Below are 27,937 nucleotides of genomic sequence, written 5' to 3' on the forward strand. Positions count from 1 at the left end.
AGAGCTGGGTGTCATCCGCATATTGATGGCACCTCAGCCCACACCTCCGGATAACCTCCCCCAGCGGTTTCATGTAGATGTTAAACAGCATGGGGGATACAATAGAGCCCTGTGGAACCCCATGGTAGAGTTGCCAAGGCACAGAGCAATAATCCCCCAGCACCACCTTCTGGAATCAGCCATCCAAGTCGGAGCGGAACCACTGCAGTGCAGTGCCTCCAACTCCCAACCCAGACAACCTATCCAGAAGGATACCATGGTCGATGGTATCGAAAGCCGCTGAGAGGTCCAGGAGAATCAACAGGGTCGCACTCCCCCTGTCCCTCTCCCGGCAGAGGTCATCCCACAGGGCGACCAAGGCAGTTTCCGTTCCAAACCAGGCCTGAAGCCCGATTGAAATGGATCTAGATAATCCGTTTCATTCCACAGTGCCTGGAGCTGTCCTGCAACCACCCGCTCAAGCACCTTGCCCAGGAAGGGGATGTTGGCCACTGGCCTATAATTGTTAACATCCTCTGGGTCCAGGTTAGGCTTTTTCAGGAGTGGCCTGACTACCGCCTCTTTTAAAGCGGCAGGCACCACTCCCTCTCTCAAGGAGGAATTTACAACCTCCTGGACCCAGCCGGACAACCCCTCCTTGTTTGATTTAATAAGCCATGAAGGGCAAGGGTCAAGCACACAAGTGGTCGATCGGACTTGGCCAAGCACCTTGTCCGCATCCTCAGGCCTCAGTAACTGAAACTCAGCCAATAAAACTGGACCGGACGGTGCTCTGAACGCCTCTACCAATGGAACTGCATTAATGGTGGTGTCCAATTCATGACGAATCTGAGCGACTTTATCCTCAAAGTGCCGCACAAACTCGTCACAGCGTGCTACCGAGGGTTCCACTGTCTCTCTCCCTGGCCCAGAATGTAACAGGCCGCGAACCACTCGGAAAAGCTCCGCCGGACGACACTGAGAAGATGCAATGCTGGTGGAAAAGAACTGCCTCTTTGCCACCCTCACCGCCACAGAGTAGGCTCGATAGTGGGCTCTTACCTAGGAAAACAGTCTTAATTTAAAGTTGTAACATCACTGACAGCGTCAGCCAGCCAGCTACACAGATCTCATTGTTTTTTAAGACAGTTGCTCCAATATCTTCTTTTCTTCTCAATCAGGTTGGGTCTCCCAGCTTACACAGTTTATTGCAGCTTTCAGGAGCATGGTAGTAGCGTGATTTTGGCTTGGCCAGGAACATGCTGTCTGGTTTCTTGGTCTCTTCAGCACACACACTCAGGCAGTGTAACACTGGACACTCAAATCAGTGAGATTTCTTCATTGCAGGGAATCCCACAGCAAAAGCGTAATGGTTACGCTCTTCAGAAATCATATAGCCGATGGTCAGTAGCTACAGGCTCTATGCAATTCTAACACAGTTCAAAGCTAAACACGGCTACCTTGACAGAGATCTTCAATGTGGTCTCTCCGCTTCATTCTGCTTTGGGACAGTCTTATGGCACTCTTTTTACTCGAAGAGGGGTCTAGCCTATGCTCTGGGGGCTGATTCTTCACCTTTATTTTCTATTTTGCCTTCATCTTCTGGGTCTTCATTTTCAGTTTCCATTTCTTAGGGATTTCATCTCAATTAGGCGAGGTGATGATGTTGCACAACTCAGAACGTTGTGGGCAATTTTCCTGCCCCCCCCCTCTCGGCGCGCTAGGCTAACAGCTACTTCTTCGGCCTCACACTCTCACGCTCCCATGCTTTGTTAAAAGCCAGACTGTCCTGCAACATTTTTCTAATTAACAGCCTCAGATTTTGTTCTTTTTTTCCTCTCAGCTCGACCTTGAGCTTTTTGCTGTTTTCTTTCTCTATTCTGAATCTTTTTTAAAAAAACCTTTTTCCTTCATTGTTTGACATACATCTCAAGGGGGTGCAAGTCTTGAGCAGTAGACTAGCTCGCCTCCCCTTTTTTGTGAGAACACATCTTTTTAAGGGTTACCGCCGATTTTATTAAATCTTCTGCCCAACACCTCAATTCTTCAGTTTCTTTTATTAATGCTGATTGAGCTGTAAGAGGGGAACCTCCCAATCCCGTAGAGATGAAAGTCTCGGCAGACAATACCTGGGAGTTGAGGACCGTAGCTGAAATCGGCGAATTACTGCTGGTGGGGCTTGAAACTGATGGCGACGGTTCTAAGTCAAAGCGAGGGGCAATGCCTCTGTAGGGGGGATGGCAGGGGCTCAGGAGCCACAGGATCTGGATCTCGACTCAGAACGTTGTGGGCAATTTTCCTGCCCCCCCTCTCTCGGCGCGCTAGGCTAACAGCTACTTTTTCGGCCTTACACTCTCACGCTCCCACGCTTTGTTAAAAGCCAGACTGTCCTGCAACATTTTTCTAATTAACAGCCTCAGATCTTGTTTTTTTTCCTCTCAGCTCGACCTTGAGCTTTTTGCTGTTTTCTCTCTCTATTCTGAATCTTTAAAAAAAACCTTTTTCCTTCTTTGTTTGACATACATCTCAACGGGGTGCAAGGTTTGCTTCCCCCACCACCCATAGCCTCCCTCCTAAATTGAAGACAGACACAATTAGGGAATGGGAATTGGTCAGTGAGTAAGGGGTCTCACTGGCCGACACAAGGGGATTTTTCACACCACGCACTTTGCTACTGGCCTGGGCACCCGGACGGTCAACGGTATGCGTCAGAAACCGCAGTAGCCACTCACACAATCATCAATCTCTCCACTGCATCCATATGTCCCTGCCACCCACTTTTCCCACTTTTTACCAGAGCGGAAAGCAGCTTCCCCAGCTTCCTACTGAGTACTGGCGTGCTGGGTACTGGCGCCCACTCGGGGGTGTGATTAGGCCCCCCTTCTACCCGCAAGGAGTAGGTTCTTTTGTATACGTATACCACCAACACTGACCTTCTTCATGAGGCGGGGCCCTCTTTTTTTCTGCCCAGTGGCCTTTCTCCCTAAAGGCGGGGCCCTCTTTTTCCCATATACTTGCCTTTCTCCTGAAGGCTTCCAATGTGGGTTTCAACTCAATTGCAGCTGCGATACAGGCAGGGCTCAAGTTCCTTCCTCCGCTTCCCAAGGTTCTCTTGCCGCTCGCTGCCGTTTGGGCGATCCCGGTGCAGGCTTTCTCCCATTCACTCGACAAAAAGGTCGGTGGCGCCAAGAAAGGGAGGCATGCGCCGAGCTCGTCTTCCCGGTGCGGCGATCAAGAGCAGGCAACTGCCACCTGTCTGGCTCAGAGCCTGCCACATCCGAGTCACGGCACCATTTATGTTGCAGAACCCAGAGTCAGAGAGACCACGGAGTGAAGGAAAAAGAGATTCTTTATTTAACGCGCGGGCTTAAGGCTGGAATCATTTCCAAAGAGCCAGAAGCCCCGATTTACATTAGCACATTGGTTTTATAGACATTGTGACACATATGAAACGGCTCCTCCTCCCCCTCCCGCATGGGGTTGCAATCCTCAACATTTCTTCTCTTAGCACTATTGTTTATAATACAAGAACTGGGTTATAGGGTAGCCATGATAAGGAGAGAACAGAAGAGAACAGCAGAGAACAAGATATACAATTGTATGACCTTTGACAAGATAAGGAATTCCTGTGTCTCATCAGCTTACAACAATATATTTAAGGGAGAAAGAGCTCAGCAAGAACATGAAGCATGAGACTGCATGAGGCTACTTAGTCTGACCCCCGATATGGCTGCTACAGCTCTGGCCCAGACAATGGCAGTGGTGAGAAGGAGTAGGAGATGCCAGGGCCCGTTTGCTCCCTGGCTCTCTGCTCGCCAGTTTGCAAGAGCTTCAACTCTTGGGTGGTACAGAAATGTAATAAATAAATCTATTATTATTATTACTATTATATTTATTTATATCCCACCTTTTCCCCAATACTGGGACTCAAGGCGGCCTTACAACGTTAAAACTGCTACAATTAAAACCTATAAATAGAAATATAAATACAACTGTATAAAAGTTAAAATATAATTAAATCATCAATATTAAAATTGTAAAGATATTAAAACATTAAAAGACAACCAGAACAACAAAAATGCTATCCATACGTCGCATTTTCCCAGGTCCAGACTAGTTATCCCCAAAGGCCTGCTGGAACAAAAAAGTTTTTGCATGCCTGCGAAAACATATCCTGGGGTGGACCATCTTAATAAAGAGACGAGGAGTGATAGCAGCTGGTGATAATGGCCATGAGAAGGTCAAGTCATGAACAGAGGGCGTCTACCGAGGGTGTCTCACCCAAGCCCACCCCGCCACCCCCAAGGAGCCAGCACAACAGCAAATACATGTGTGCACACACACATATACACAATACAAAAAGATGATTTCCTTCCCAGCCTGAATGTGCTCTCGGCAGCTATAACTTTGATGAGCGTTCGGTTAGGGAATCACACAATTATTGCTGCGATCAAGTGAAGGCACTGTAGAAGCTCAGGGGAGAGCACCTGCTTTGCACGCAGAAGGCCCTGGGTTCAAGTCCTGACACCTCCAGTTAAAAGGGGTGGAACTGGGGGGAAAACCCTTCCCTCCACCTGAATCCTTGGAGAGCCACTCTCGGTCAGGGGCAAATAGTTTGGTAGCTGTTAAGTCGTTTGGATGCAATTCCTTCTACTGCCAATATTGCTCTGCATCCCTCCCAGTTTATTTTAATGCCGTGCCACTGTTTCATTATTTGCTCTGGCACTTCAGCACCAAAGGGAGGCAAACTCTGGCTTCCATCACCAAGTGAAGGGCCACTGGGAGGCGCCGTTCCAAGAACATTGTGCCAAGGGAGAAGGAACAGCCCCAAGGTGCTTGTTTCACCTTTCTCTGGCAGAAAGAACTCCTATAAGGACTTTGTGACTAAGAGCGGGTGCTTGAGTTTTCCCCACCCACCCTACCCTACCCTACCCCACCCCACCCCACCCTAATCCCTTTTCCTTCTGTGTTGTGTCTTTTAGATTATAGGTTAGCTGCCCTGGGGGACTTTTCTGAGCAGATGAGCAGGGCAAAGATTTTTTTTTAATTAAATAATTTGTATTTACATTTGAACTTTTTTCAACACATAGACTATTGCAGGAGATTTTGTGGACTAGAGCCCACTTTCATCAGATGCAACACAACCTGCAACAAGATCTTGCAGTGTAGAGTGGGTCTTGTTCAGGGTTCCAGCCAGCCATGCCCTCTTCCAGAATACTTCATTCCATTCCATCCCCCCGTGGGTTCCAGCTGGCCATGCCCTCTTCCATAATATTCCATTCCATCCCTGTATTGGCCGCAGGAGCGTAACCAAGTCACCTGTAGTATTAGAGGGGCCTAGAGTTCCATAATGCCTTGCTTAAGTTCATTATTAGTGCAATTTCCTTGCTAGTAAGCCTCTGATCATGTGAAGATGAGTCAAAGGGCCAATAGCGCAGCCTAGCACATTCCATACTAATGAGTGAATTAAGATGCGCCTGGGAAGCGAAGTTTGTTTGTCTTAAAGCTGCAGGTGGCTGTGCTGGGAACCAAGCCTGTCTAGTCTATGGTGGGAATGAACACTAGGGGGCATTTGCTGCTGTCATGCTGCCTCATTGCTAACATGTATGGTAGAAAATCTATTGTGCCCCATGGCTCTGGGTTCAGAGAAGCTGTCTGATCCAACCATTGGGTACGCCTGTGTGCTGTAAGTTACCCAATAAAGTACTCCTTTACCAGTAAACCTGGATCTGATTTATCATTATCTTGGCACCACTAACCTAAGAGGTCGACGCCCACGGCTGGGGCAACACAACTGGCACAGCGAGCAGGGTGCCAAGCATACTGCTATGCTCAGATGCCAAGGGAAGGAGAATGCGGGTGTTGGCATGTTAAACTGACTCCCGGTGGTCCTGAGCAGACTGAGAGCAGTGGGTCTGGAACCTGCATTGGAATCTCTGCAGCTGGAAAAGTGGTCAGCTAAAGAGGCGCAGGAACTCTGGCATGGCTTGGGCTGACAGTGATGCAAACTGTCAGGCAGAAGGAGTTGAAATGGAGAGAGGAAACAGCAGAACAGCTCAAGGCCAAGCTGGAAAAAGAGCAAGCTCTACGGCTGTTAATTAGAGAAACGTTGCAGGACAGCCTGGCCTCTAGCAAGGTGTGGGAGCGTGAAGCCGAAGAGTTAGCTGTTAGCCTGGTACGCTGAGCTCAGAAGAAGTGCCCAAAGCATTCCGAAGTGAGCAACATCATCACCTCACCCAATTGGGATGAAATCCCTAAGAAGTGGAAACTGAAGATGAAGACCCAGAAGACGAAGACACGGAACAGAGTAAAGGTGAGGAATCAGTGCCCCCAGGGCACGGGCCAGGCCCCTCTTAGAGCAGGAAGTGCACCAGAGGACGGTCCCAAGGCAGAATGAAGCAGAGAGGCCACGTTGAAGATCTCTGTCAAGGTAACAGTGTTTAGCTTTGAACTGTTCTAGAATTGCATAGAGCCTGTAGCTACTGACCATCAGCTATATGATTTCTGAAGAGCGTAACCCTTTTGCCATGGGATTCCCCGCAATAAAGAAATCTTACTGATTTGAATGTCCAGTGCTGGACTGCCTGAGCGTGTGTGCTGAAGAGATTGAGAAACCTGGCAGCATATGTTTCTGGCCAAGCCAAAATGCTACTACCATGCTCTTGCAAGCTGCAAATAAATTGTGTAAGCTGGGAGACCCAACCTGATTGAAAATAAAATATCGTAGTAGTTGTCTCCAAAAACAGTGAGACCTGCATAGCTGGCTGGCTGACACTGTAAGTGATGTTACAACTGCAAACTAAGACTGTTTTCCTGTTTGAGACCCCAGCAGAAAAAGCTGACCTGAGTCATTTGTTGCCCCTGACAAAGCAAAGATTCTGTTGCCCTGTATCTGTTTCGAACTTGGGATTTACAAATACAAACAAACTTTGATTCCCAGGCACATCTGGAATGACAGCCAATGATTATCTCTCCTTTTTTCCTTGCAAAAGAGATGGTTTTGTTGGTTTTAATGTGTTGGAAATAACTTAGATTTAGATTTCCAAGTAGACCAACTGAAAGCTCAGAAGTACTTGCAATATCTTTACAAGCTCCCTAGTTTAGACAGTCGCTTCCCCTCAACAATCTCCGAGCAACCAAGCCAAGAAAGTGTGAGAGGAGGGGAGTGAAATTTTTAGAGTAAAGAAGTATTATGGGAGCAAAGATAATGTCAAGGCCCAGCTTCAGTAATGCAGTAGGCCTTGTAAGTTATAGCCAGGATTTGATTAGAAGTAGCCTGGAAGACCCCTTCATGGATCACTGCCTTGTTGTGGCGAAGGGGCTTGCGTAACTCAGTGAAGCCATAAGCTATGCCGTGCAGGGCCACCCAAGACGGACAAGTCATGGCGGAGAGTTCTGACAAAATGTGGTCCACTGGAGAAGGAAATGGCAACCCACTCCAGGATTCTTGCCAAGAAAACCCCATGGAACGTATCCCAAGGCTAAAAGAGATGACGCCGGAAGATGAGCCCCTCAGGTCGGAAGGTGTCCAATATACTCCTGGGGAAGAGCAGAGGGAATTTCCAAGTAGCGCCAGAAAGAGTGAAGCGGCTGGGCCAAAGCCGAAAGGACACTCAGCTGGGGATGTGTCTGGTGGTGAAAAGAAAGTCCGATGCTGTAAAGAACAGTATTGTTTAGGAACCTGGAATGTAAGATCAATGAATCAAGGTAAGCTGGAGGTGGTCAAACATGAGATGGCAAGATTGAACATTGACATCTTGGGAATCAGCGAACGAAAATGGACAGGAATGGGCGAATTTAATTCAGGTGACCATCATATCTACTACTGTGGGCAAGAATCCCTGAGAAGAAATGGAGTAGCACTCATAGTCAACAAAAGGGTGGGAAAAGCAGTACTGGGGTACAATCTCAAAAACGACAGAATGATCTCAGTACGAATCCAAGGCAAACCATTCAACATCACAGTAATTCAAGTCTATGCCCCAACCACTGAGGCCGAAGAAGCTGAGGTTGATTGGTTCTATGAAGACCTACAACACCTTCTAGAACTAACACCAAAAAAAGACGTCCTCTTCATCATAGGGGACTGGAATGCTAAAGTAGGAAGTCAAGAAATCACCGGGATAACAGGCAGGAATGGCCTTGGTATACAAAATGAAGCAGGACAAAAGCTAATAGAGTTTTGCCAAGAGAACACGCTGATCATAGCAAACACGCTTTTCCAACAGCACAAGAGACGACTCTACACATGGACATCACCAGATGGTCAATATCGAAATCAGATTGATTATGTCCTTTGCAGCCAAAGATGGAGAAGCTCTATACAGTCAGTAAAAACAAGACCTGGAGCTGACTGTGGCTCAGATCATGAGCTTCTTGTTGCAAAATTTTGGCTTAAATTGAAGAACGTAGGGAAAACCACTAAACCATTCAGGTATGACCTAAATCATATCCGTTATGAATATACAGTGGAGGTGAGGAATAGATTCAAGGGATTAGACCTGATAGACAGAGTGCCTGAGGAACTATGGATGGAGGTCTGTAACGTTGTTCAGGAGGCAGCAACTCAATCCATCCCAAAGAAAAAGAAATGCAAGAAAGCCAAGTGGCTGTCTGATGAGGCTTTACAAGTAGCTGAGGAAAAAAGGGAAGCAAAAAGCAAGGGAGAAAGGGGAAGATATATGCAACTGAATGCAGAGTTCCAGAGAATAGCAAGGAGAGACAAGAAGGCCCTCTTAAATGAACAATGCAAGGAAATCGAGGAAAACAACAGAATGGGAAAGACTAGAGATCTCTTCAAGAAAATTGGAGATCTCAAGGGAACGTTTTGTGCAAAGACGGGCATGATAAAGGACAAAGAAGGCAGGGACTTAACAGAAGCAGATGAGATTAAGAAGAGGTGGAAAGAATACACAGAAGAACTATACAGGAAAGAACTTAATGTCCCTGATAGCCATGATAGTGCGGTCACTGAACTTGAGCCGGACATCCTGGAGAGTGAAGTCAAGTGGGCCTTAGGAAGCAGTAGTAACAACAAAGCTAGCGGAGATGACAGTATTTCAGCTGAGCTATTTAAAATCCTAAAAGATGATGCTGTAAAACTGCTGCACTCAATATGCCAACAAATTTGGAACACTCAACAGCGGCCACAAGACTGGAAAAGGTCAGTTTACATTCCAATTCCAAAGAAGAGCAACGCCAAAGAGTGTTCAAACTACCGCACAATTGCGCTTATTTCACATACCAACATGATGATGCTCAAAATCCTACAAGCTAGGCTTCAGCAGCATGTGAACTGAGAACTACTGGAAGTACAAGCGGGGTTTCGAAGAGGCAGAGGAACTAGAGATCAAATCGCCAACGTTCGCTGGATCATGGAGAAAGCAAGAGAATTCCAGAAAAACGTCTATTTCTGCTTCATTGACTACACTAAAGCCTTTGATTGTGTGGATCACAACAAACTGTGGCAAATTCTTACCAGACCACCTTACCTGTCTCCTGAGAAACCTGTATGAGGGTCAAGAAGCAACAGTAAGAACCAGACATGGAAGAACCGATTGGTTCAAAATTGGGAAAGGAGTACGACAAGGCTGCATATTGTCACCCTGCTTATTTAACTTATATGCACAGCATATCATGAGAAACGCCGGGTTGGATGAATCACAGGTCGGAATTAAGATTGCTGGGAGAATTATCAACAACCTCCAATATGCAGACGATACCACCCTAATTGCAGAAAGCGAAGAGGATCTAAAGAGCCTCTTGTTGAGGCTGAATGAGGAGAGTGCAAAAGCTGGTTTGAAACTCAACATTAAAAAAACGAAGATCATGGCATCTGGCCTCATCACTTCCTGGCATATAGAAGGGGAAGAAATGGAAGGAGTGACAGATTTTATTTTCTTGGGCTCCAGGATCACCGCAGACGGTGACTGTAGCCATGAAATTAAAAGACGCTTGCTCCTTGGGAGGAGAGCTATGGCAAACCTAGACAGCATAGTCAGAAGCAGAGACATCACCTTGCCGACAAAGGTCCGTACAATCAAAGCTATGGTTTTCCCAGTAGTAATGTATGGCTGTGAGAGCTGGACTCTAAGGAAGGCTGAGCGCCAAAGAATGGATGCTTTCGAACTGTGGTGCTGGAGAAGACTCTTACGAGTCCCCCGGACTGCAAGGAGGTCCGATCAGTCCATCCTAAAGGAAATCAACCCTGAGTGCTCACAGGAAGGACAGAGACTGAAGCTGAAGCTCAAGTATTTTGGCCACCTAATGCGAAGAGAAAACTCCCTGGAAAAGACCCCGATGCTGGGAAAGACTGAAGGCAAAAGGAGAAGGGGATGGCAGAGGATGAGATGGCTAGATAGCATCACCGATGCAATGAATATGGACTTGAGCACGCTCCAGGAGAGAGCGCAGGACAGGAAGGCCTGGCGTGCTATGGTCCATGGGGTCACGAAGAGTCGGACACGATTGAACAACAAGAAGCCTGGAAGAGTTTGGGCCTATTCAGTTTTTAGAATGTCAGTCTGTGTGAGTTTATCTCTGTCAGTGTTCTCAGAGCGGAACCACGGGGAGTCACCCAACTCCCTGCCTGCCACTGGTTTAACCTTGGCCGGCAGGGAGTCTAGAAGATGTCTATGAGAACCTGGCAGAGGCAGAGTGAGATTTAAAGAAAAGCTACCCAGGTTGAAGCGTCGCTGCTAGAAAGCTGAGGAGTGCCGCTCTGTTTGGACAGAAGCCTTGCTGAAAGGCTAAAAGCCCTTGTGGGTCAAGGGATCTGGAAGGGGTGTACAGTCACACCTTCCCTTTGAACTGATGCACAGTCAGGGAGCCTTTGCTGGAAACATCTTGTCTTCATTGCCCAGAGCCTCCTCTGTTTGGATCCATCATCGTCTGGGCTTTTGAGAGGCACTCTGCACATGGACTGGAACTCTAGACTGTTAAAGGCTTGCCATGGAAAGTACTGTGAGGCCTTAAACTCTCGTGGCTGTGGATTATGTAACTGTGTTTGTAGGCAGCTCAGTGTACGGCAGGCTGAGTTTGATCTGTGACGTTTGGACTTCCCTCTGCCAGAACTCGCGCAGCGTGGAGTTGCCGATGCGAAAGCGGTGGCCTCAAACTCTTTGCATGTGCGAGCATGCCCTTCCCTTGATCTTGACAGGCCCTGACCATGCAGCCTGGAGGAGCAGTACGATTGCTGGATCTGCTCCATCATGCCTCACCATGCAGGGGGTTTCCCACTTATGGTGTTCGATTTCAATGAAAGGTTGTTGTGTGCATTTTATGATTTCTTAAATACTACATGATACCTGCAAATGTCTTTAAGGTCAGATACAACTCCAATGATACTGAGTGTGGTTCCCAGTGGTTTGATGTTAGTGCCACCAGGGACAGAGCCTTCAGAGTTAACCCGCAGAAGGCAAACAAATCCATATAAATCAGAGAGGGATTTGAGCAGTTACATGATAGGATAGGATGGCTTACCCCATTAAAGGTGTATGCCCCACCATGGCCATTAGTGTGTTGGGAGGAGGGATAGATTTGTAGAGAAGTGTGGCCATGGTTGCCCCCAGGGTAGATTAGAAGGTGCTCCCTGGGACTGTTGCCCTCTGGGTAAGAAGAGATTATGACGTGCAGACTGGTATCATCCTTTGATCATCTAGGGGTGGAGTGTAATGGCCCTAGGCCTTGTAACCAAGTCACTTGTAGTTTTAGTGGGGCCTAGAGCTCCATAATGCTTGGCTTAGGTTCATTACTGGTGCAATTTCCTCGCTAGTGGGTGTCTGAGCATGTGAGCTGAGTCAAGGGTCGATAGTGCGGCCTCAGCACATTCCATGCTAACGAAGGCTAGCGTCTTATCAGGGCCTAGGACGTGCCTGAGAAGTGAGGTTCTGTTTATGCTGAGCTACAGGTGGCTGTGCTGGGCAACGTCTGATTGTTCTCCTTCTGAACAAGCGCTGTTAGCCTATGCTGGAAATGGACGCTAACTGACGCTTGCTGCTGTCATGCTGCCTCACTGCTGACGTGTATGGTATAAGACCCACTGTACCCCTTGGCTCTGGGTTCACAGAAGCTGTCTGATCCAACCACTGGGTCCGCCTGTGCGCTGTAAGTACTCAATAAAGGCTCCTTGTAAGCAAACCTGGGTCTGGCTTATCACTATCTCAGCGCCTCCAAACCTTAGCAGCCCACGGCCGGGGCATACAGGATGGAAGAGAGGGATCGCAACTCAAAGTCCCCCACACCCCTCGAGGTCCCAGCACCATCATCAGCCTCAGGAGGATGACTCCAAAAAATCCTACAGTTCCTCAGACGCTCTCCTAGGACTACGGGATTGCACCCCAAGTCTATCGCAGCAAAAATAACAAAGAGATGTGTGGCACCTGAAAGACAAACACATTTATTTTGGCATAATATTCTGTGGACTGTAGCCCACTTTGTCAGATGCACAGAGCATCATGGAGAGTTTCGGGTTATTATCCAGTTTATAAGGGGTGGTGGAGGAAATGAAAAATAAAGAGTGAGGTCAGAAGGCAATGAAATGCAGAAAGTGATCATCATGCTATTGGCCATTGTTAATAACATGATCGTCACTTTCTGCATTTCATTGCCTTCTGACCTCGCTGTTTGCGGTTCCCCCCCCCCCGCCCCCACCACACACACGCACCATATAAAAACCTGAACGTCCAGTAATGCGGATCCGATGAGATGGGCTACAGTCCACAAAAGCTTATGCCAGAATAAAAGTGTTAGTCTTTAAGGCAGACAGTTTGGCCTACAACTCCCATCAGCCACACTCAGCAGAGCCAGTGGTGAGGGGAACCGTAGGCCAAAAATCGGGCAGGCTGCAAGTTGTCCATCCGTGCGTTAAGCTGCCCTAAGAGTGTTGTTTTTCTATATGGTAGTGCTTTTCTTCTACTGAGTGAACAATGTTTGGGCTTTGGGAGCACTTTTGGGCGGCCTAACGTTATGACAAACCTTTGCTACTTGTTTTTTGGGGGGGTGAATATTCCATGACACCACAGTTCAGGGAGGGTCCGACTTGCACACATCCCCTAAAAAGTGAGGTATGCCCACAGAGCTTGAAAGGGAGGCAGCCCACGCAGTCAAGAGTCGTCCAAAAACTGGTTTTTAATAAGAGCTCCTTAAATTAAATCAAATGTGACATTCAGCAGTCTTGGGACCTGGCTTTTCTCTCAACATCAACCTCCTCCCCACCAGACAAAGAACAAATGACACCCCTCCCCTTCCAGTCTCCCCCAGAACACCGAAAACTTGGTTGCACTGAAAGACCTTCTCACACATCAGCTCTAGGCACAAATCTACTGGGATCCATTCACAGTCACCAACCCACGTCATGATGGGGCCTGTGTCAAACACCAAATGAACCCGACGTGATTTTGGCGATGGTCGAAATGCAACAACCGAACCGCCACCCCAATCCATTTCTCAAGTCCATTAGAAGCCAACTCTGCTTTTAGCACTGGTCAGGCTGGAAGGACATGGGGTCCTTGCAGGCAGCTTGGCCTTTTGCAAGCTGGAGAGCAGCCTCTGCCTAAAGAAGGTCCCGTGGTATTCGAGTCCAGTCAGGTGCCTCAGTGCCAGTGGCATCTGCTCCAGTTTGACGTCCACGTAAACCGGGATGACCTTTGTTCCCTCCTGGTGGATTGTGTGGACAAGGTTCCACTCCATGATGCGCTGGCACCATGGGTCAGCCATTGAGCGGGCAGTCAAGGACAATAGCGACCAGCTTGCCTGGATGATCTCGTTCACCAAGGCCACGACTGGCCGCCCTGCCACATGGTCCTGGTGCTCCACGTAGCCCCGGAAGCCTTGCTCCGTCAGAATCTGGCAGACGGAGGTGGCAATGGGATTGTCGTCCGGGCAGTACCAGAGGGAGAAATCGTAATGGAATGACAGAGTGGTCATGGCAAACAACCGCAGCACCTGCCAACTATCCCCCTGCCACTCCCCCTCCAAGCCCACTTGCCCCAGCCTGACCAGATACGTGAACTCCAAGAAAAGCACCCGTCAGATTCCCCAACAGAGATATTGTCAGTCTGTACAAAGAAAGCAAAAGAAGATGTGAAGGATCCACGCAGTGAATCTCGCGAATGAGGCGGGGGGGGGGGGGGAACAAGGGACGAGCCTAACCATGCTACTGGGCATTTCAAGGTGAGCACAGCAAGGAGGTTTTGGCCTTCGAGAGGCTCGCAGCGGGCAGCTGGCTTTGGCACATGTTCACGGAACCAAAAACATAGGCGGCGTTCAAGATGGGTAGCCTATGCATGCTGAAATCACATCACAGCGGTGAGTCTTTTTTTTAGCTCAAGCAAGGCACAACCCTGCAAGGGGGGTGGGGGGGTGGCTTGCTGACTCCTCTATGTTTGGTTTGCCTGGCTTTCCTGGCTGGCAGCGGGCATCTCCCCACGAGTGTCTCACAAGGCCCTCTGCTTCATCTCCAGGATGCCCTGCTCCAGGGTTGCGCCGGCTAGCTTGAGCTCCTCACACTTCTCCTTGAGCAGGCTGCAGGCCTTTTGAAGGCGGTGGTTCATCTCCACATAGGACTGGGTCAGCCGGTAGAGGCGTTCTCGCTTGGCTTCAGGGTCTTCGTTTTTGGCTGGAGTAGGCAGATCTGAGGACAGGCAGAAAGACAGGGGGGGAGAGATAAAACACTCTCGTATCTGGCCTGCCTGGGACCTGCAGATCCTCACCCCGGTCCCACCCCCTTTCTTCCGACTGGTGGTTTCTGGCTTTTGTGCTGTTTTTCCTCCATTCTAAAAGCTTGAAATGCCTCCCCTACTAATTAGTTTACTGGCAATAAGAGCAATCTGCCAAAACATGATCATTTTTTGGCCCCACTCCATTTTGCCTTCAGACACGCCCACCACTGGCATGTTGCTCCAATTTGGCTCCTGGACTGAAAGAGGTTCAACACTCCTGTCTTAAATGGTTACAGCAGCAAGAATTACATATGCTAAAAATGGTGGCTGTGAATTATACCTACAATAAGTAAGTATCTATCAATGGCTACTAGTCTTGATGGCTCTGGGCTACCTCCAGCACCAGAGGCAGTGAGCCTATGTACTCCAGTTGTTGGGGAACATGGGTGGGAGGGTGCTGTTGCATTCATGTCCTGCTTGTGGGTTTCCCATAGGCAGCTGTTTGGCCACTGTGTGAACAGAATGCTGGACTAGATGGACCCTTGGTCTGAACCAGCAGGGCTCTTCTAATGCCCTTATGTTCTTAAGTAGATAGGAAAAAAAATAGGGAATTTGCTGTTGTGGCTAAACCAGAACAAAAGAAAAAGATGTTATGATATACTGGATCCCGTTTCTTGAATACTGTAAGAAGAATCCTTCGCTTTCAAAACTTCAATGTGGTTTCTCTAGCTTTTGAATCATATCAGATATGCCTTTCACGTTATCTTTTTTTAAAAAAATTATTGATGGAATTTTATTTATTATGTATTTTATTATTAACAATTATATACTGTCCTAGGGTGTGATCCCACGCATGTTTAGACAGGAAAGAAGTCCTACAACTCCCAGCATTCTCTAGGCAGCATGGCTAACTGGAGAATGCTGGGAGTTGTAGGACTTTTTTTCTGTCTAAACATGCCTAGGGCTGCGCCTTTACTTGCTAAAAAGCCATCAAGGCGGTGAACAGCAGTTTGAAACAATAAAACTTGTAACACCCCAAAAAAGGAACATAAAAAACTATGAAACATGAAAACATTTAAAAGCTGAAAAACTGTACCCAATCTCAGTGTGTGTTCATGTTTTATTGTGCAAGTCTTCTTTAGAATAGTAATAAATTGTGAACATCCTTCTAAACACAGCACCAAATAACCAGCCTGGCGAATCCAATCCCTTCCTCTGTTTTTGCTCCACAATACCACATGGCACAAGGATGAAAAGAATCCAAGACCCCATTACCTTCGCTGGGCTCAGCCAGGAGGACAAAGACAGGGTCGTTGGGTTGGGTGCGCTGGACGTCCTCGAGAATCTGTTCCGTGTTGGGGGGCTCGGGGTGTGTGGGGAGCACTCCCCACTTCTTAGCCTTTGAGGTCATTGCTTGGAAACAGGTGCCGAGGGGCACTGGAACAAGAAGAGACTGGGGCAGAAGCGTGGGGGGTTAAAGATACGCTCCAACCGGCTTGGAGAGAGACAGGACCTGATCCACAAAGGAATGGGAATCCCAGTAAAAGTATATGACATGGATCAAGGACACCCATCTGGCACCCACACTGTCATCTTTTCAGCACCAGGCACAGACATACTTATTTTCCCAGGCATTTGGACATAAGTTACAGCTCAGTAGTTGTGGGCTGTTTTTGTGGTGTTTATTCCAGGTGTGGAAGTGTTATTATTAATTATTAATATTTATTACATTTCTATACCACCCCATAGCTGAAGCACTGTGGGCGGTTGACAAAAATTAAAAGCCATTAAAATAGATTATACAAAGTGTAAAACTGTTTACAGAAAAACATATAAACAGACAGCACATACAAAGTATATCAAGAACAATTGTGAACAATCAACCATCAGACAAATTCAGGACCCGCTTAAAAACTCATCATATGCTGCCAAGTGCCTGGGAGAAGAGAAATATACCAAAAAGACAGCAATGCTGGCACCAGGTGGGCCTCGTCAGGGAGATCTGTCCACAATTGGGGGGCCTCCACTGAGAAGGCCATCTCTTTTGTTGCTGCACTCCAAGCATCCCTCGGAGGAGGCACCCAGAGGATTTTGTGTTTTCATATGGTATTGTTCTTAGATGTTATGTTTATTTGTATTATTGTGTTGATTATGATTTATGTTGAGTCTGCCGCCCCCAGCATATTAATCATGGATTTCTGCACTGTGTGTGTATGTTGCTTCGGAATGCGTTTTAAAATTTAATAGATATCTAAATAAATAAGCTCAATTAGCAGTTTGGTCAACGGTTTCTATTTGTCCCCAAATGCAAAGCTACAGAACCTGGCCCCCTGGCGCTCCCTAGATGGCTACACCCCCTTTCCTGGCCACACCCTCTTTCTCCGCCTGCCAACCACCAATGATTTGGTGGTTTCTAGCTTTTGCAGTTTTTTCCTCCATATTCCCCCCTCCTAAAGGTTAGTTACTGGCTGTAAGAGCTTTAAGCTAAAATGGGCTGGTGCGCAACAATGGTGCACTGATGAAATGGCTCCCTTGTCCCACCGAGATAACGTGATGGGAAAGGCTAAGTCTCTTGGGTGGGCATATATACGGGGTGAACAACTTGTAGGCCACAGTATCTGGAGGGCCCCATCAGCCTTAGCCAGCATTGCCAATGAAGAAAACATCTGGAGTTGCCCACTCCTGGCATATATGTTCCTCACTGGAAGAATACACACACACCCCATTCCACGTCGAATACTGGATTCTGTAACCTGGATGCAGCATGTGCCGATCTTTGCAGCCTTATGGGGCTAGAAACTTGATTGAAACAACGAAAAGGTCAACCCATCTGCTACATTTGGAAGCCCAGCTGTGTACTCAAAGACAACAACCAGCACTGTTCATAGGTCAAAATAGCAGGTGTAACCACCACTGACACCATTTCTCCTAGTCCTGTCCAACTCGAAAGCCTGCTGATTACTGACCTTAATCCATTATTTGGTTAAAAGCTGTGTCAGCAACACGCAGACCACATGTGCCCCCCCCCGCCTTTTTTGCGTCCTCCCACTGCAAAAGTTGCCACATTGTTGATTTAGCTTGAAAACAAGGTGCATGGGATTTGTCTGGAAGCAGAATTACGCTCCTGGAAAGTCTACTGGGTGCCTTGTTTTCAAGCAAAATAGCTAGTTTTCTGCTGTAACTGTGGCAAATTCAGCAGCACTCAGGGGCAAGGGTGCCCCCCCCCCCCTGGAAATTAAACTAACAGCTTTTTTTTTTTTTTTAACTGAAAACCCTATTCTAATGGTACAAAAAATCAGAGAACCTTTTTTTTCTCCCCCATTGCGTCTTCTGTCTTTTTTTCCTTACCATGAAAAGAATGTTAAGGAGGGCTGTCTTTTGATTACCAGTAGTGGCCGGACCTGTCCGTTTTGAAGCAGCCAAAGATATTTCTCCCCCCGCCCCGCAAGCCGTAGTTTAAATCAAATGCAATTTTTTGCAGATTTAATCTTAGGGAAGGATTAGTGTACGTACTTGACATGCAAAAGGTCCCCTTTTTGATCCCTGGTGCTTCCAGTTAAATCCTAGATAATTTATTTACTCATTTTTTTTACTAGATTTATATACCACTCTACATCCCATAACATTCCCAAGTAGTGAACAATAGAATGGGGGGGGTGGGGGAGAGAAATCAAAATACAGAACTAAAATGTTCAAAATCAGCGTGCCATCTTTGCACTCTTGTGGGCTAGAAACTAGATTTAAACAAAGAAAAAAATATGCCAATACAACCGTGGCTGGCTAGTCAGGGAAGACTTGTCTAAATAGAAATGTCTTTGGGATACATTGATGCTAGAGTTTGCTCTTCTGGGCTGACTCAGCATAAGGTAGGTGTTACACATCGAACTGACAACAAATTAAAACTAACTTGATTGATTTCTTACAACAGGATGAAAGCTCAAGCAACAATTTCCAAGGCAGCTGTTCCACGGAAGAGAGAAAAATCGTCATGATGAAGGATCCTGAGCCAGTGAAATGGCTTTGAACCAAAATGCCTCTGAACCCTCCAGATGATCTTGGTTCAGAACACTTTGCCCCCACCCCATCTATTTTCTCTCCAGTGAGGCCCCTTCCCAATCCGCTCCCACGGCGGAAAGGACTTCAAAAATGCCTCCCGAGACTCCCCTTGCTTTGCTGTTATCCTACTGCAGAAAGGGGCGGGAATGCAATTAACTGAATTAATATCTCCCCCGCCCCCGCTTCCACAAAACAGCTGAATCTATTCACAGGGTCGCGCAACCTTCTGAAATGTCTCATCAGCCATTACAATGAAATTGCAGATTTATGTATATGATCTGTGTTTGCAATACAACTCTGCCTTATTTGAGGCAGAGGGTATTTGGGGGGGAAATCATCTTCTTTTTACATTAAAGTGCCCCACCTAGGTTGATGGGGAAGGACAGCCCATCCATCCGAACAGGGGTTCCAGAACATTCAGCACCGTCTCTGCGGTCCCCCCCCCCCCAAAGGATGGTGATGCAAGACACATGCAGAAAAAGAGGAAGGAAAAAAACCCAAAGCACACCAGCACCGGTTCTGCAGATACCACACCCACTCCAATGCAACACCCCCCCAACACACATTTCAATAAGACCCCCCCACCCCCAATCCCACCCCCAATCAAGGTGGCTCCTCTGAAATCCAGACACCCCAAGGAGAAATGCCCCCCGTCATACCTGCATCCACCGGTTCCCTCCACATGTAGAATGTCCCCCCCCCCCATATATGTATTCCAACAAGGTCTAATTTCTCGTCTTCCCTGCCTCTTGTGTCTCCATCAGGTTTTCTCTGCTCACACCTTGCTTATCTGCCAGCACCTCCGCCCCGTTTTTGTGCCAAGCTTACCCCACCTCTCAGTTTCTAGCCCACCTCCCAAGTACCCCACCTTGGATAACCACACACCCCACCTTCCTCTAAGGCTATCCAAAAATTGCCTCTCTTGCTCACCGCCCCCCATCCTGGCCTGACCCCCATTAGTTTAAACCCCGAACCAGATCGTTCTGCTCCTCTAAGAGGATCCTGACCCCCTCCGCCCATGATCAGACACATCCCCCTTTCCTGAGTCGTTCCACCTCCCCAAGAGGAAGCCTTTCCGAACAGCCTCACCCCCCTTATCTTCACCAGGTCCCCCCAACCACATCTGCCCCCTCCTCTAGGAGGATTCCCTCCCCCAGATCGAACTCCCCCTCCAAACCCCCTTCACCTTGCCTTCTCCCTCCATTCTTCATTCTGAGCCTCGGCAATCACAAATAAGCCTCTTCTTGGGTCCCTCCTTCCTCCACCTGGGCACAAGCCCCTCCCTAAAATTACCCCCCTAAACATTCCCCCATATTTATACCCCTGACCCCAAAAGCAACTTCCTTGGTTCCCCCCCCCCATACGGACCCTTCCTTGACTCCCTGCACCCCCCAGTCATTCCCCACCAAATCAAGCCCATATTTATGCCCCCCATAACACAATCCTTCCTAGGTCCCTCCCCCATATGAGCCATTTCCTTGAGCCCTCCTCACCCCACTCATAACCCCCCATAAAGATTAACCCCCCCAAAGGTACCCCATCATTTCGTACCCACAAACAATGCCTTTGCTGGGTCTCCCCCCCACACACACACAAAGAACACAAACCCCCGCCCCCAAGCGACAACTCCTCCCAAACTTCCCCCACATTTATATCCCTCCTCAAAACACAACCAGTTTCCAATATATAGGGATCATTCTCTTGGTCACACTCCCCCGAAGTTGCTCTCCTAGGCACAAACCAAAGGCAGACCCCCCCCCCAACTTCTCCCATATGTATTACTATCCCCCTACCGGCAATACTATTCTCCCCCACCCCCAGGGAACTTCCCCCACAAAGAGCTCATGCAGTTTCAAGCCCCCAACCCCCCCTTGCACCCCCCCACTCTCTCAAGCCCCCACCCCAATAAGGGCTAGTTCCTTGGTCCTTCCTCCCCTCCCCCATTCACACCACCCATAAAGCTTAAGCCCCCCAAACCTCCCCATATTCATGCCCCCACCCTTTACCCCGCCCCCCAAATAACCCCCCTTTCCTTTCTCACCTGCTCTTCCTCCTCCCCCTCCTCTCACCACCTGATTCTCTCCCGCCCGCAGACCACGCCCCTCATCGGGCAACGCCCCACCTGGGCTGGCGCTTCCGCCTTCAGGCCGTCCACTTCCGGTTTCCCGTCGAACGTGTCGGCCTGTGGGCACGGGTGAGTGCAGCGGCGGTGTACTACACGTGTCTGCGGTGGTGCTCTATGGTTCCTTTGTTTCTAAGCGAGCGGACTGGAGAGGGAGGGAGAAGGGTGCCGAGAGAGATAGGAAAAAAGAGTATAGAATCACAGAATAGCAGGGTTGGAAGGGGCCTGCAAGGCCATCGAGTCCAACCCCCTGCTGAATGCAGGAATCCAAGTCAGAGCATCCCCGACAGGTGGCTGTCCAGCCTCGTCTTGAACGCCTCCTAGGCCTCCCTAGGTCATCAGTTCCATTGTCGTATTGCACTAACAGTCAGGACGTTTCTCCTGGTGTTCAGCCGGAATCTGGCTTTCTGCAGCTTGAGCCCATGATTCCGTGTCCTGCACTCTGGGAGAATCAAGAAGAGATCCTGGCCTTCCTCTCTGGGACCACCTTTCAAGCACTTGAAGAGCGCTATCCTATCTCCCCTCAGTCTTCTCTTCTCAAGGCTCAACATGCCCAGTTCTTTCCATCTCTCCTCGTAGGGCTTTGTTTCCAGACCCCTGGTCATCTTCGTTGCCCCCCCCCCCCCCGTGTTCCCTCTCCAGTGATCCTTTGTTCTTGTGTATGAAGGTCATCTCTGTGTATGGCTCATGAGCAGCAGAAGTTAAATGGCTCCACCTCTCTGAGCCCCCATTCCTTACCTGCCTGCTTCCTACCCCATGCCTGACCCCACTCCAGCCAGCACCTATCCCCACCCCATACCCCCACTCCAGAGCATGGAAGCATGGGCTCCTCTCCAAACCCTGTCCGTGTCTTGGAGGCTACCAGCAGTTTGGGGAGGAGTGGGGGAGAAATCTCTTGTTATCACCAACCTGTGATTGAAGATAACAAGGGGATTAAGAGGGCAGGGGCTTTGCCTGTCCCATCTCCCCTTTGTAGAGTTGTGGTGGAAGGCTGGGTGGGGGTAATCTGCCCCATCCACCGGATTATGGAAGCCTGACCCATGGTAAAAAACTAACAGTGCAATCCCATGCATGTTCAGACAGAAAAAATTCCCATAATCCCATGCATGTTCAGACAGAAAAAATCCCACAATCCCATGCATGTGTAGCTTTTTATATATATATATATTTATTTATTTATTGCTTTTTTAAATGTACAGTGCCTAGTGGCTGGGGAATGTTTGGAATTGTAGGACTTTTTCTGTCTAAACACGCGTAGGATCGCACCTTAAGTAACTCTTTCAAGCTTGAAGTCTGCCCAAGCCTGGTGCAGATCTGTTAAGATTTAAGACAAGGAAAGACTTAAGAACCAGCTGCAAAATTGAGGGGTGTTTATTGGTCAATCTTTACATTAGAAAAAGAATAATAGGAATGAAGCAGTCTGCAGTTTCTGAGAAGTGTCTGCGGTCCGTCTCTCAGCTGCCTGTATCAAAGTGCCCAGACCTTGGCTAGTTTGTACTGTTGCTGGATGTTCAGCTTGCATAGCAGATGCCAGTATTTCTGGGTCTCCGGATCTAGTTCTTCCAACTTCTTGGGGGGCCGAAGATACATCTGGAAAAGCCTGGAAGGGGGGAAAAGGCAAAAAAAGAAAGCCACAAAGAAATAGGGACAGCCATGAAGCATCTCAGGAAACCTACATAATCAAGTAGACCCAGATTTAACCATTATGCTGGGTACCCGCCCATGGGGGGTTGGACTAGATGTTCTTACAGACCCCTTCCAACCCTACTATAGATTCCTGCATTGAGCAGGGGGTTGGACTAGATGGTCTTACAGGAATGCTATACATGTTCAGTCGTGCGCAAGCCCTGCTGTGCTTGATGGACTTATGCACAGGTGTGCACAGGACTGCAGCCTGAGGCTAGGATTTACTTCTGAGCAGGCAATCCTATGCATGTTTGGAGAGAAAAAAGTCCTACAACTCCTGGCATTCCCAGCCAGCATGCCCTAGAATTCTCGGAGTTGTAGGGCTTTTTTTCTGTCTAAACACACATAGGACTGCGTATTTTTATCCCTCAGCCAAAAAGCCTCCCTTCTGGGATTCTGCCAGGCACTGCTCATATACGTTCACGTCTTTCTTGGCCATCATAAGGACCAGAAACTTGACTTGTTAAGAAAGAAAGTCAATGCTCACAAACAGCTGAATTTGGTACCCGATACCAAACCCTATGCCCTTTCCTGCATTTGCACAGAATGGTGGAAACACACACGTGGTCCTTCACTACCGTCTTTGCTAACTGGAGCAGCGAAGGAATCCCAGAAGCCTTGCCTCTCCAACCCAGTCTCCAACCATTAGCCTGTTCTACCTCTCATGAAGCCCAGCGTGAATGATGCTGCCGCTCACCCTTCAGGATATTCGGAGTCCAGCTTCAGTGCCACTTCTGGGTCTTCCTTGTAGATGTTTGCCCCCATGGTGTGGGAGGTGAGCAACACAGGGTCCTTGCATACCTCAGGGCCTTTGAGGGCATCTCTGGGTAAGCTTTTTCCTTTAGCCTTCATAACTGCAAAAAAAAAAAAAGGATCCAGCATTGAATCCCTTGTGTGTTTATAGCCACAATAGAGCATGTGCAAAGGGCACGTGTGTGTGTGTGTTTGTGTGTGCGGGGGCTGTCTTCTGAGCGGAGGGACATCCTGCAATTTGTGGTGGAAATCTGTCCAAGGCGTTCTTTTTCCACTGAAAATGTTTCATTTTTTTTTTTTACTACTGAACTTACAAAAAGGATGTATGCCAACTGCAAATCCTGTATTAGGGAAGCTTGGCAGTTTGCAGCCATAATGACTACAAACTTGACTCGTTCAAAAAGAAAGCTGTAATTAATGTTTGACAGGTGATTATCCTTAGCCAGTATGTGAGAGGATACATATATTACAATACAGAAATGTTTTGAAGTGAAATAAAATAGGTTGTGACAGAGAAACTGAAGGTGTACCTTAAAGGTGTATATGTGTTAGGGTGCAATTCTACGCATGTTTAAACAGAAAAACGTCCTACAACTCCCAGCATGCCCCAGCCAGGGGCATGCTGGGAGTTGTAGGACGTTTTTCTGTCTAAACATGTGCAGGATTGCACCCTTGAACACTGTAGGGGAAGCACATGCTGTTGTCTTTAAATTTGTACAAGTATTCCCATTAAAAAAAAGTCTACATTATAAAACGTTTAAGGGCGCGATCCTATGCATGCTTAGACAGAGAAAAGGCCTACAACTCCCAGCATTCCCCAGCCAACTGGCTGGGGAATGCTGGGAGTTGTAGGCCTTTTCTCTGTCTAAGCATGCATAGGATCACGCCCTAAGTCACGTTAAGCGTGATTTAATTTCCCCCCTTTGTTGAGGTTTTTTAAACTGAACTTACAAAATGAGGTTTTTTTAAACCTCAACAAACCAAACCAATGTAAAAGCAGACCAAATAGCTAGTCAACTCCTGAAAAATGGGAAAATTCAAGGGAAAAAAGAACGAGAACTGGCTACCAGAGCAGAAGAGCGAAAGGACAGATTCCTCACTGCCCCTTTTACAATACTTGAATTAGAAGGAGCCATAAAGAGTCAGAAGCAAGACAGAGCCGCGGGCATTGATGATTGAAGGGCGGAACAGATAAAACAGTTTGGACCTAATACCTTGGAGTGGGTCTGGCAAATGATGAACACCTCTATTACTGAACTTAAGAATCTGAGGCTTTGGAGACAGACTAGAGTGGTAGCCTTGTTGAAGCCCGGAAAGGAACCAACTGATCCAAAGAACTATTGACCAGTGTCACTCCTCTGTCATCTTTACAAGTTGTTGGAGCTAATGACTCTTAATCGAGTGGCAGAGACTGTTGATGTAAAGATCATGAATGAGCAAGCTGGTTTTAGACCAGGAAGGTCATGTTGTGGAAAGGAAAGGTTCCTCCTGTGCAAGCACAGAGTCATTGCTGACCCCTGGAGGGACGCCGCTTGCGCTGGCATTTTCATGGCAGACTGTAGCGGGGTGGTTTGCCATGGCCTTCCCCAGTCGTGACTACCTTTCCCCCAGCAAGCTGGGTACTCGTTTTACCAACCTCGGAAGGATGGAAGGCTGAGTCGACCTGAGCCGGCTACCCAAGACCCAGCTTCCGCTGGGATCGAACTCAGGGCATGGGGAGAGTTTTGGTTGCAATACTGCCGCCTACCACTCTGCACCACACACAAATACTTAATCTCACACAACACATAGAGGATGGTTATGAAAGAAAACTAATTACTGGAGTGGTGTTCATTGATCTTACTGCGGCATACGATACAGTCAATCATAGAAAATTGCTGCGCGAGATAGACAACTTTACTGGAGACCATAAGCTCACCAGGGTTATAGGGAGTTTCCTTCAAAATAGAAGGTTCTATGTGACTCTGGATGGTAAGAACAGCAGATGGAGGAAGCAAAAGAATGGATTACCACAAGGCAGCGTACTCTCTCCAATTTTATATAATCTATATACTAACAACCAACCCGCCCCGGCCAATACACGAATGTTCATATATGTGGATGACACAGCGGCGGCCGTACAAGAACCAAGTTTCAATGAGTGTGCTTTAAAATTATCACGGGCTTTAGAAGAACTGGAGTGGTATTATGATAATAATCACTTAAAACCAAATCCAAGTAAAACTCAAGTATGTGCCTTTTATCTTCGTAATCGAGATGCAGGAGTTGAACTGGATATTACGTGGAGAGGGAATGGATTACAACATTGCCCAACACCTAAATACTTGGGTGTTACGTTGGACAGAATGCTTTCTTTTAGGCAACATTGCCTGAATACCAAGGCTAAAGTATGTGCTAGGAATAACATTATCCAACGATTGACAAACTATACATGGGGAGCCCAGCCAGCTACGTTACAAGCATCAGGTATGGCCTTGAGTGTCTCTACCGCTGAATATGCAGCACCAGTATGGAACGCATCGGCACATGCGAAGCAAGTAGATATTGCTGTGAAGGAGGCAATGCGCATAGTGACGGGATGCCTCAAACCGACGCCCGTTAATAAACTATATTCTCTTGTTGGCATTGCTCCACCTAAGATTAAAGGGAAGTAGAAGCAGATACCGAAAGAACTAAGCAAGAGACTGATTCTCATCACCCTTTGAGCGGATTGTTGTTGCTGTTCAGTCGTGTCCGACTCTTCGTCACCCCATGGACCATAGCACGCCAGGCCTTCCTGTCCTGCGCTCTCTCCCGGAGCGTGCTCAAGTCCATATTCATTGCATCGGTGATGCTATCTAGCCATCTCATCCTCTGCTGCCCCAATTTGTTGACTTAGATCTAGAAAGAGCTTCATGTCAAGAACTAATATCCTAGAGGGGACCAAAGAACAGAATCGGATAAGTAAATGGAGGAATGTGCGTACCGACTTGAGTATTTTAACAAAGGAAGAAATGGCCGCTGGAAATATTCTGCCTTATATAGTTTGGAGGACAATGAACAGGATGAGGGTGGGGGTACCAAGGTGTAAGATGAATTTATTTAAGTGGGGCTGCTGGCTGACGACAATACATTATGTGACTGTGGAGAAACCCAAGACGTGCATCTGATGGTGTGTCGATTACTGCCGGAGTCTTGTACTGTTGACGATCTTGCAGCAAGCTAATGACAAAGCTGTGGCGGTGGCTACATTTGGCAGAACAAAGTTTGATCTGGATATGAAATAAAATTCCCCCCCTTCAAATATTTCAGGTTAAATAGTTCAGGTTAAATAGTTCAGGTTTAACAGGATAAAAAATGAACACAGGGGAGTTGATTTTTTTAGCTGTGTTGTTTACTAAATACAAGTAAAATACGCAAATTAGATCACTCTCTAGGGCATAGGAACATTTTCTGATGCAAATGGAAAATTTTCCAATGCAACTTTCCCTATGCAAAGGAAATGTTTCCAATTTGAATTCTTCCGGAAAACCCACATCAGCAGGAGCTGCATAAGGGGAGTGGAGGCAGCATTCTGCGGGGGAAAATGTCTAGACTTCATCTGCACTCCCTTGGGGAGGGGGAGCGGGGCAAACCTCAGCGCCTGGTTTAATTTCCCAGCATCTCCAGTTCAAAAAAGACCAGGTACTGGGAAAAATGCCTGTGCTGGAGGGACTGGAGAGTGGCTGCAAGTCAAGGGAAGACAATTCTGGGTTGACCAGTTCATGGTGTGACTCTTTGGATGTTATGACAATGAGGACTAGCCACTTCCTCCTGCACTCCCTCTTTTGTAACACTCCCATGGCTTCCTTGGCAACTCTGTCCTGACCCCCAACACCACTCTGGGCCAAAAGGAAAAGAGACAAGGATTGAAAGTCTTCACGTATCTGCCCGTCTTTGTGGTGGGGAACTTCGGAAGTTGCCTGATACTGAATCACTCTGTTTGTCCAGCTGGGGACTGAACCTGTGACCTTCTGCATGTCAGGGAGCTGCTCGGCCCACCAAGCCATGGGCAATTCTGGCAGGGCAGCTCTTTGGATTACAAAGGTACTGAAAGAAATGCTAGGCGGCCACAGTTGCAGCCCAACACATCTGTACAGCACCAGACTTGGGAATGGCCAGTGTGGTGTAGTCGTTAGAGCGTTGGACTAGGACCCAGGAGACCTGGGTTCTAGTCCCCCCTCAGCCACAGAGCTCACTGGGTGACTGTGGGCCAGTCACTGACTCTCAGCCTAACCTACCTCACAGGGTTGTTGTGAGGAGAAAACGGAGAGGAGGAGGGGGATCACGTACAGCACCTTGGAAGAAAAAAGGCAGGCCAGAAATGTCATGAATAAACGATGGGCGTTGCAGTCCACCGCAACTGGAGGGCACCAGGCTGATGGGAGCTGTAGTCCAACACATTTGTGGGCGCTGAGTTAGGAAATGGCTGGGCTGGCTGAGAACGATGGGACTTGTAGTCCAACACATACACCAGGCTGGGGAACGGCCAGGCCAGCTGGGAATAATGGGACTTGTAGTCCAACACACCCGGGGAGCGGCAGGTTCGGGCTGATGAGAGTTGTAGTCCATCATATCTAGGGAATGAAATAAGCCGCCCCCGCTCCGCGGCTAGCAGGGACCTGGGCCTACTTTACCACTAAGGGGCCCCCCGCCGGCGGCC

General features: G+C 48.0%; 2 protein-coding genes across 5 annotated transcripts in view; one reads left to right on the forward strand and one right to left on the reverse strand.

Annotated features, from left to right (window-relative positions):
* Positions 1-14,398: 14,398 nt before the first annotated feature.
* On the reverse strand, positions 14,399-20,814 carry LOC146333975 (UPF0449 protein C19orf25-like). The gene is made up of 3 exons (XM_084825219.1): positions 20,737-20,814; positions 15,915-16,092; positions 14,399-14,611 (listed from the first exon to the last, which is right to left on the reverse strand). Exons 2-3 carry the CDS (start codon positions 16,048-16,050, stop codon positions 14,415-14,417), a joined length of 333 nt encoding a protein of 110 aa, XP_084681345.1. The 5' UTR covers positions 16,051-16,092; positions 20,737-20,814; the 3' UTR covers positions 14,399-14,414.
* A 47-nt stretch (positions 20,815-20,861) lies between these two features.
* The window catches only part of LOC146333976 (amyloid-beta A4 precursor protein-binding family A member 3-like), a 47,387-nt gene continuing 40,311 nt past the window's right edge, over positions 20,862-27,937 (forward strand). For all 4 annotated transcript variants that reach the window (XM_084825073.1, XM_084825069.1, XM_084825068.1 and 1 more), the window contains exons 1-2: positions 20,862-20,889; positions 23,049-23,330. Coding sequence is in view for 1 of the 4 variants with exons in the window: in XM_084825074.1 (XP_084681200.1) it covers positions 23,255-23,330 (76 nt within the window). In the remaining 3 variants the exon portion in view is untranslated. The remainder of the gene's footprint in view (positions 20,890-23,048; positions 23,331-27,937) is intronic.

Source organism: Heloderma suspectum, chromosome W, assembly GCF_057233095.1.
Source record: "Heloderma suspectum isolate Gila_16-S chromosome W, 16-S_ref, whole genome shotgun sequence".
In the NCBI taxonomy this organism is placed as follows: Eukaryota; Metazoa; Chordata; class Lepidosauria; order Squamata; family Helodermatidae; genus Heloderma; species Heloderma suspectum.

What these genes read in the sequence shown, in the direction of transcription:
- LOC146333975 (XM_084825219.1), bottom strand. Translation starts at nt 16,050, where the DNA reads ATGACCTCAAAGGCTAAGAAGTGGGGAGTGCTCCCCACACACCCCGAG. An exon ending in CCTGGCTGAGCCCAGCGAAG is followed by an intron (nt 14,612 to 15,914) that starts GTAATGGGGTCT and finishes GCCTGTCCTCAG; the next exon opens with ATCTGCCTACTCCAGCCAAA.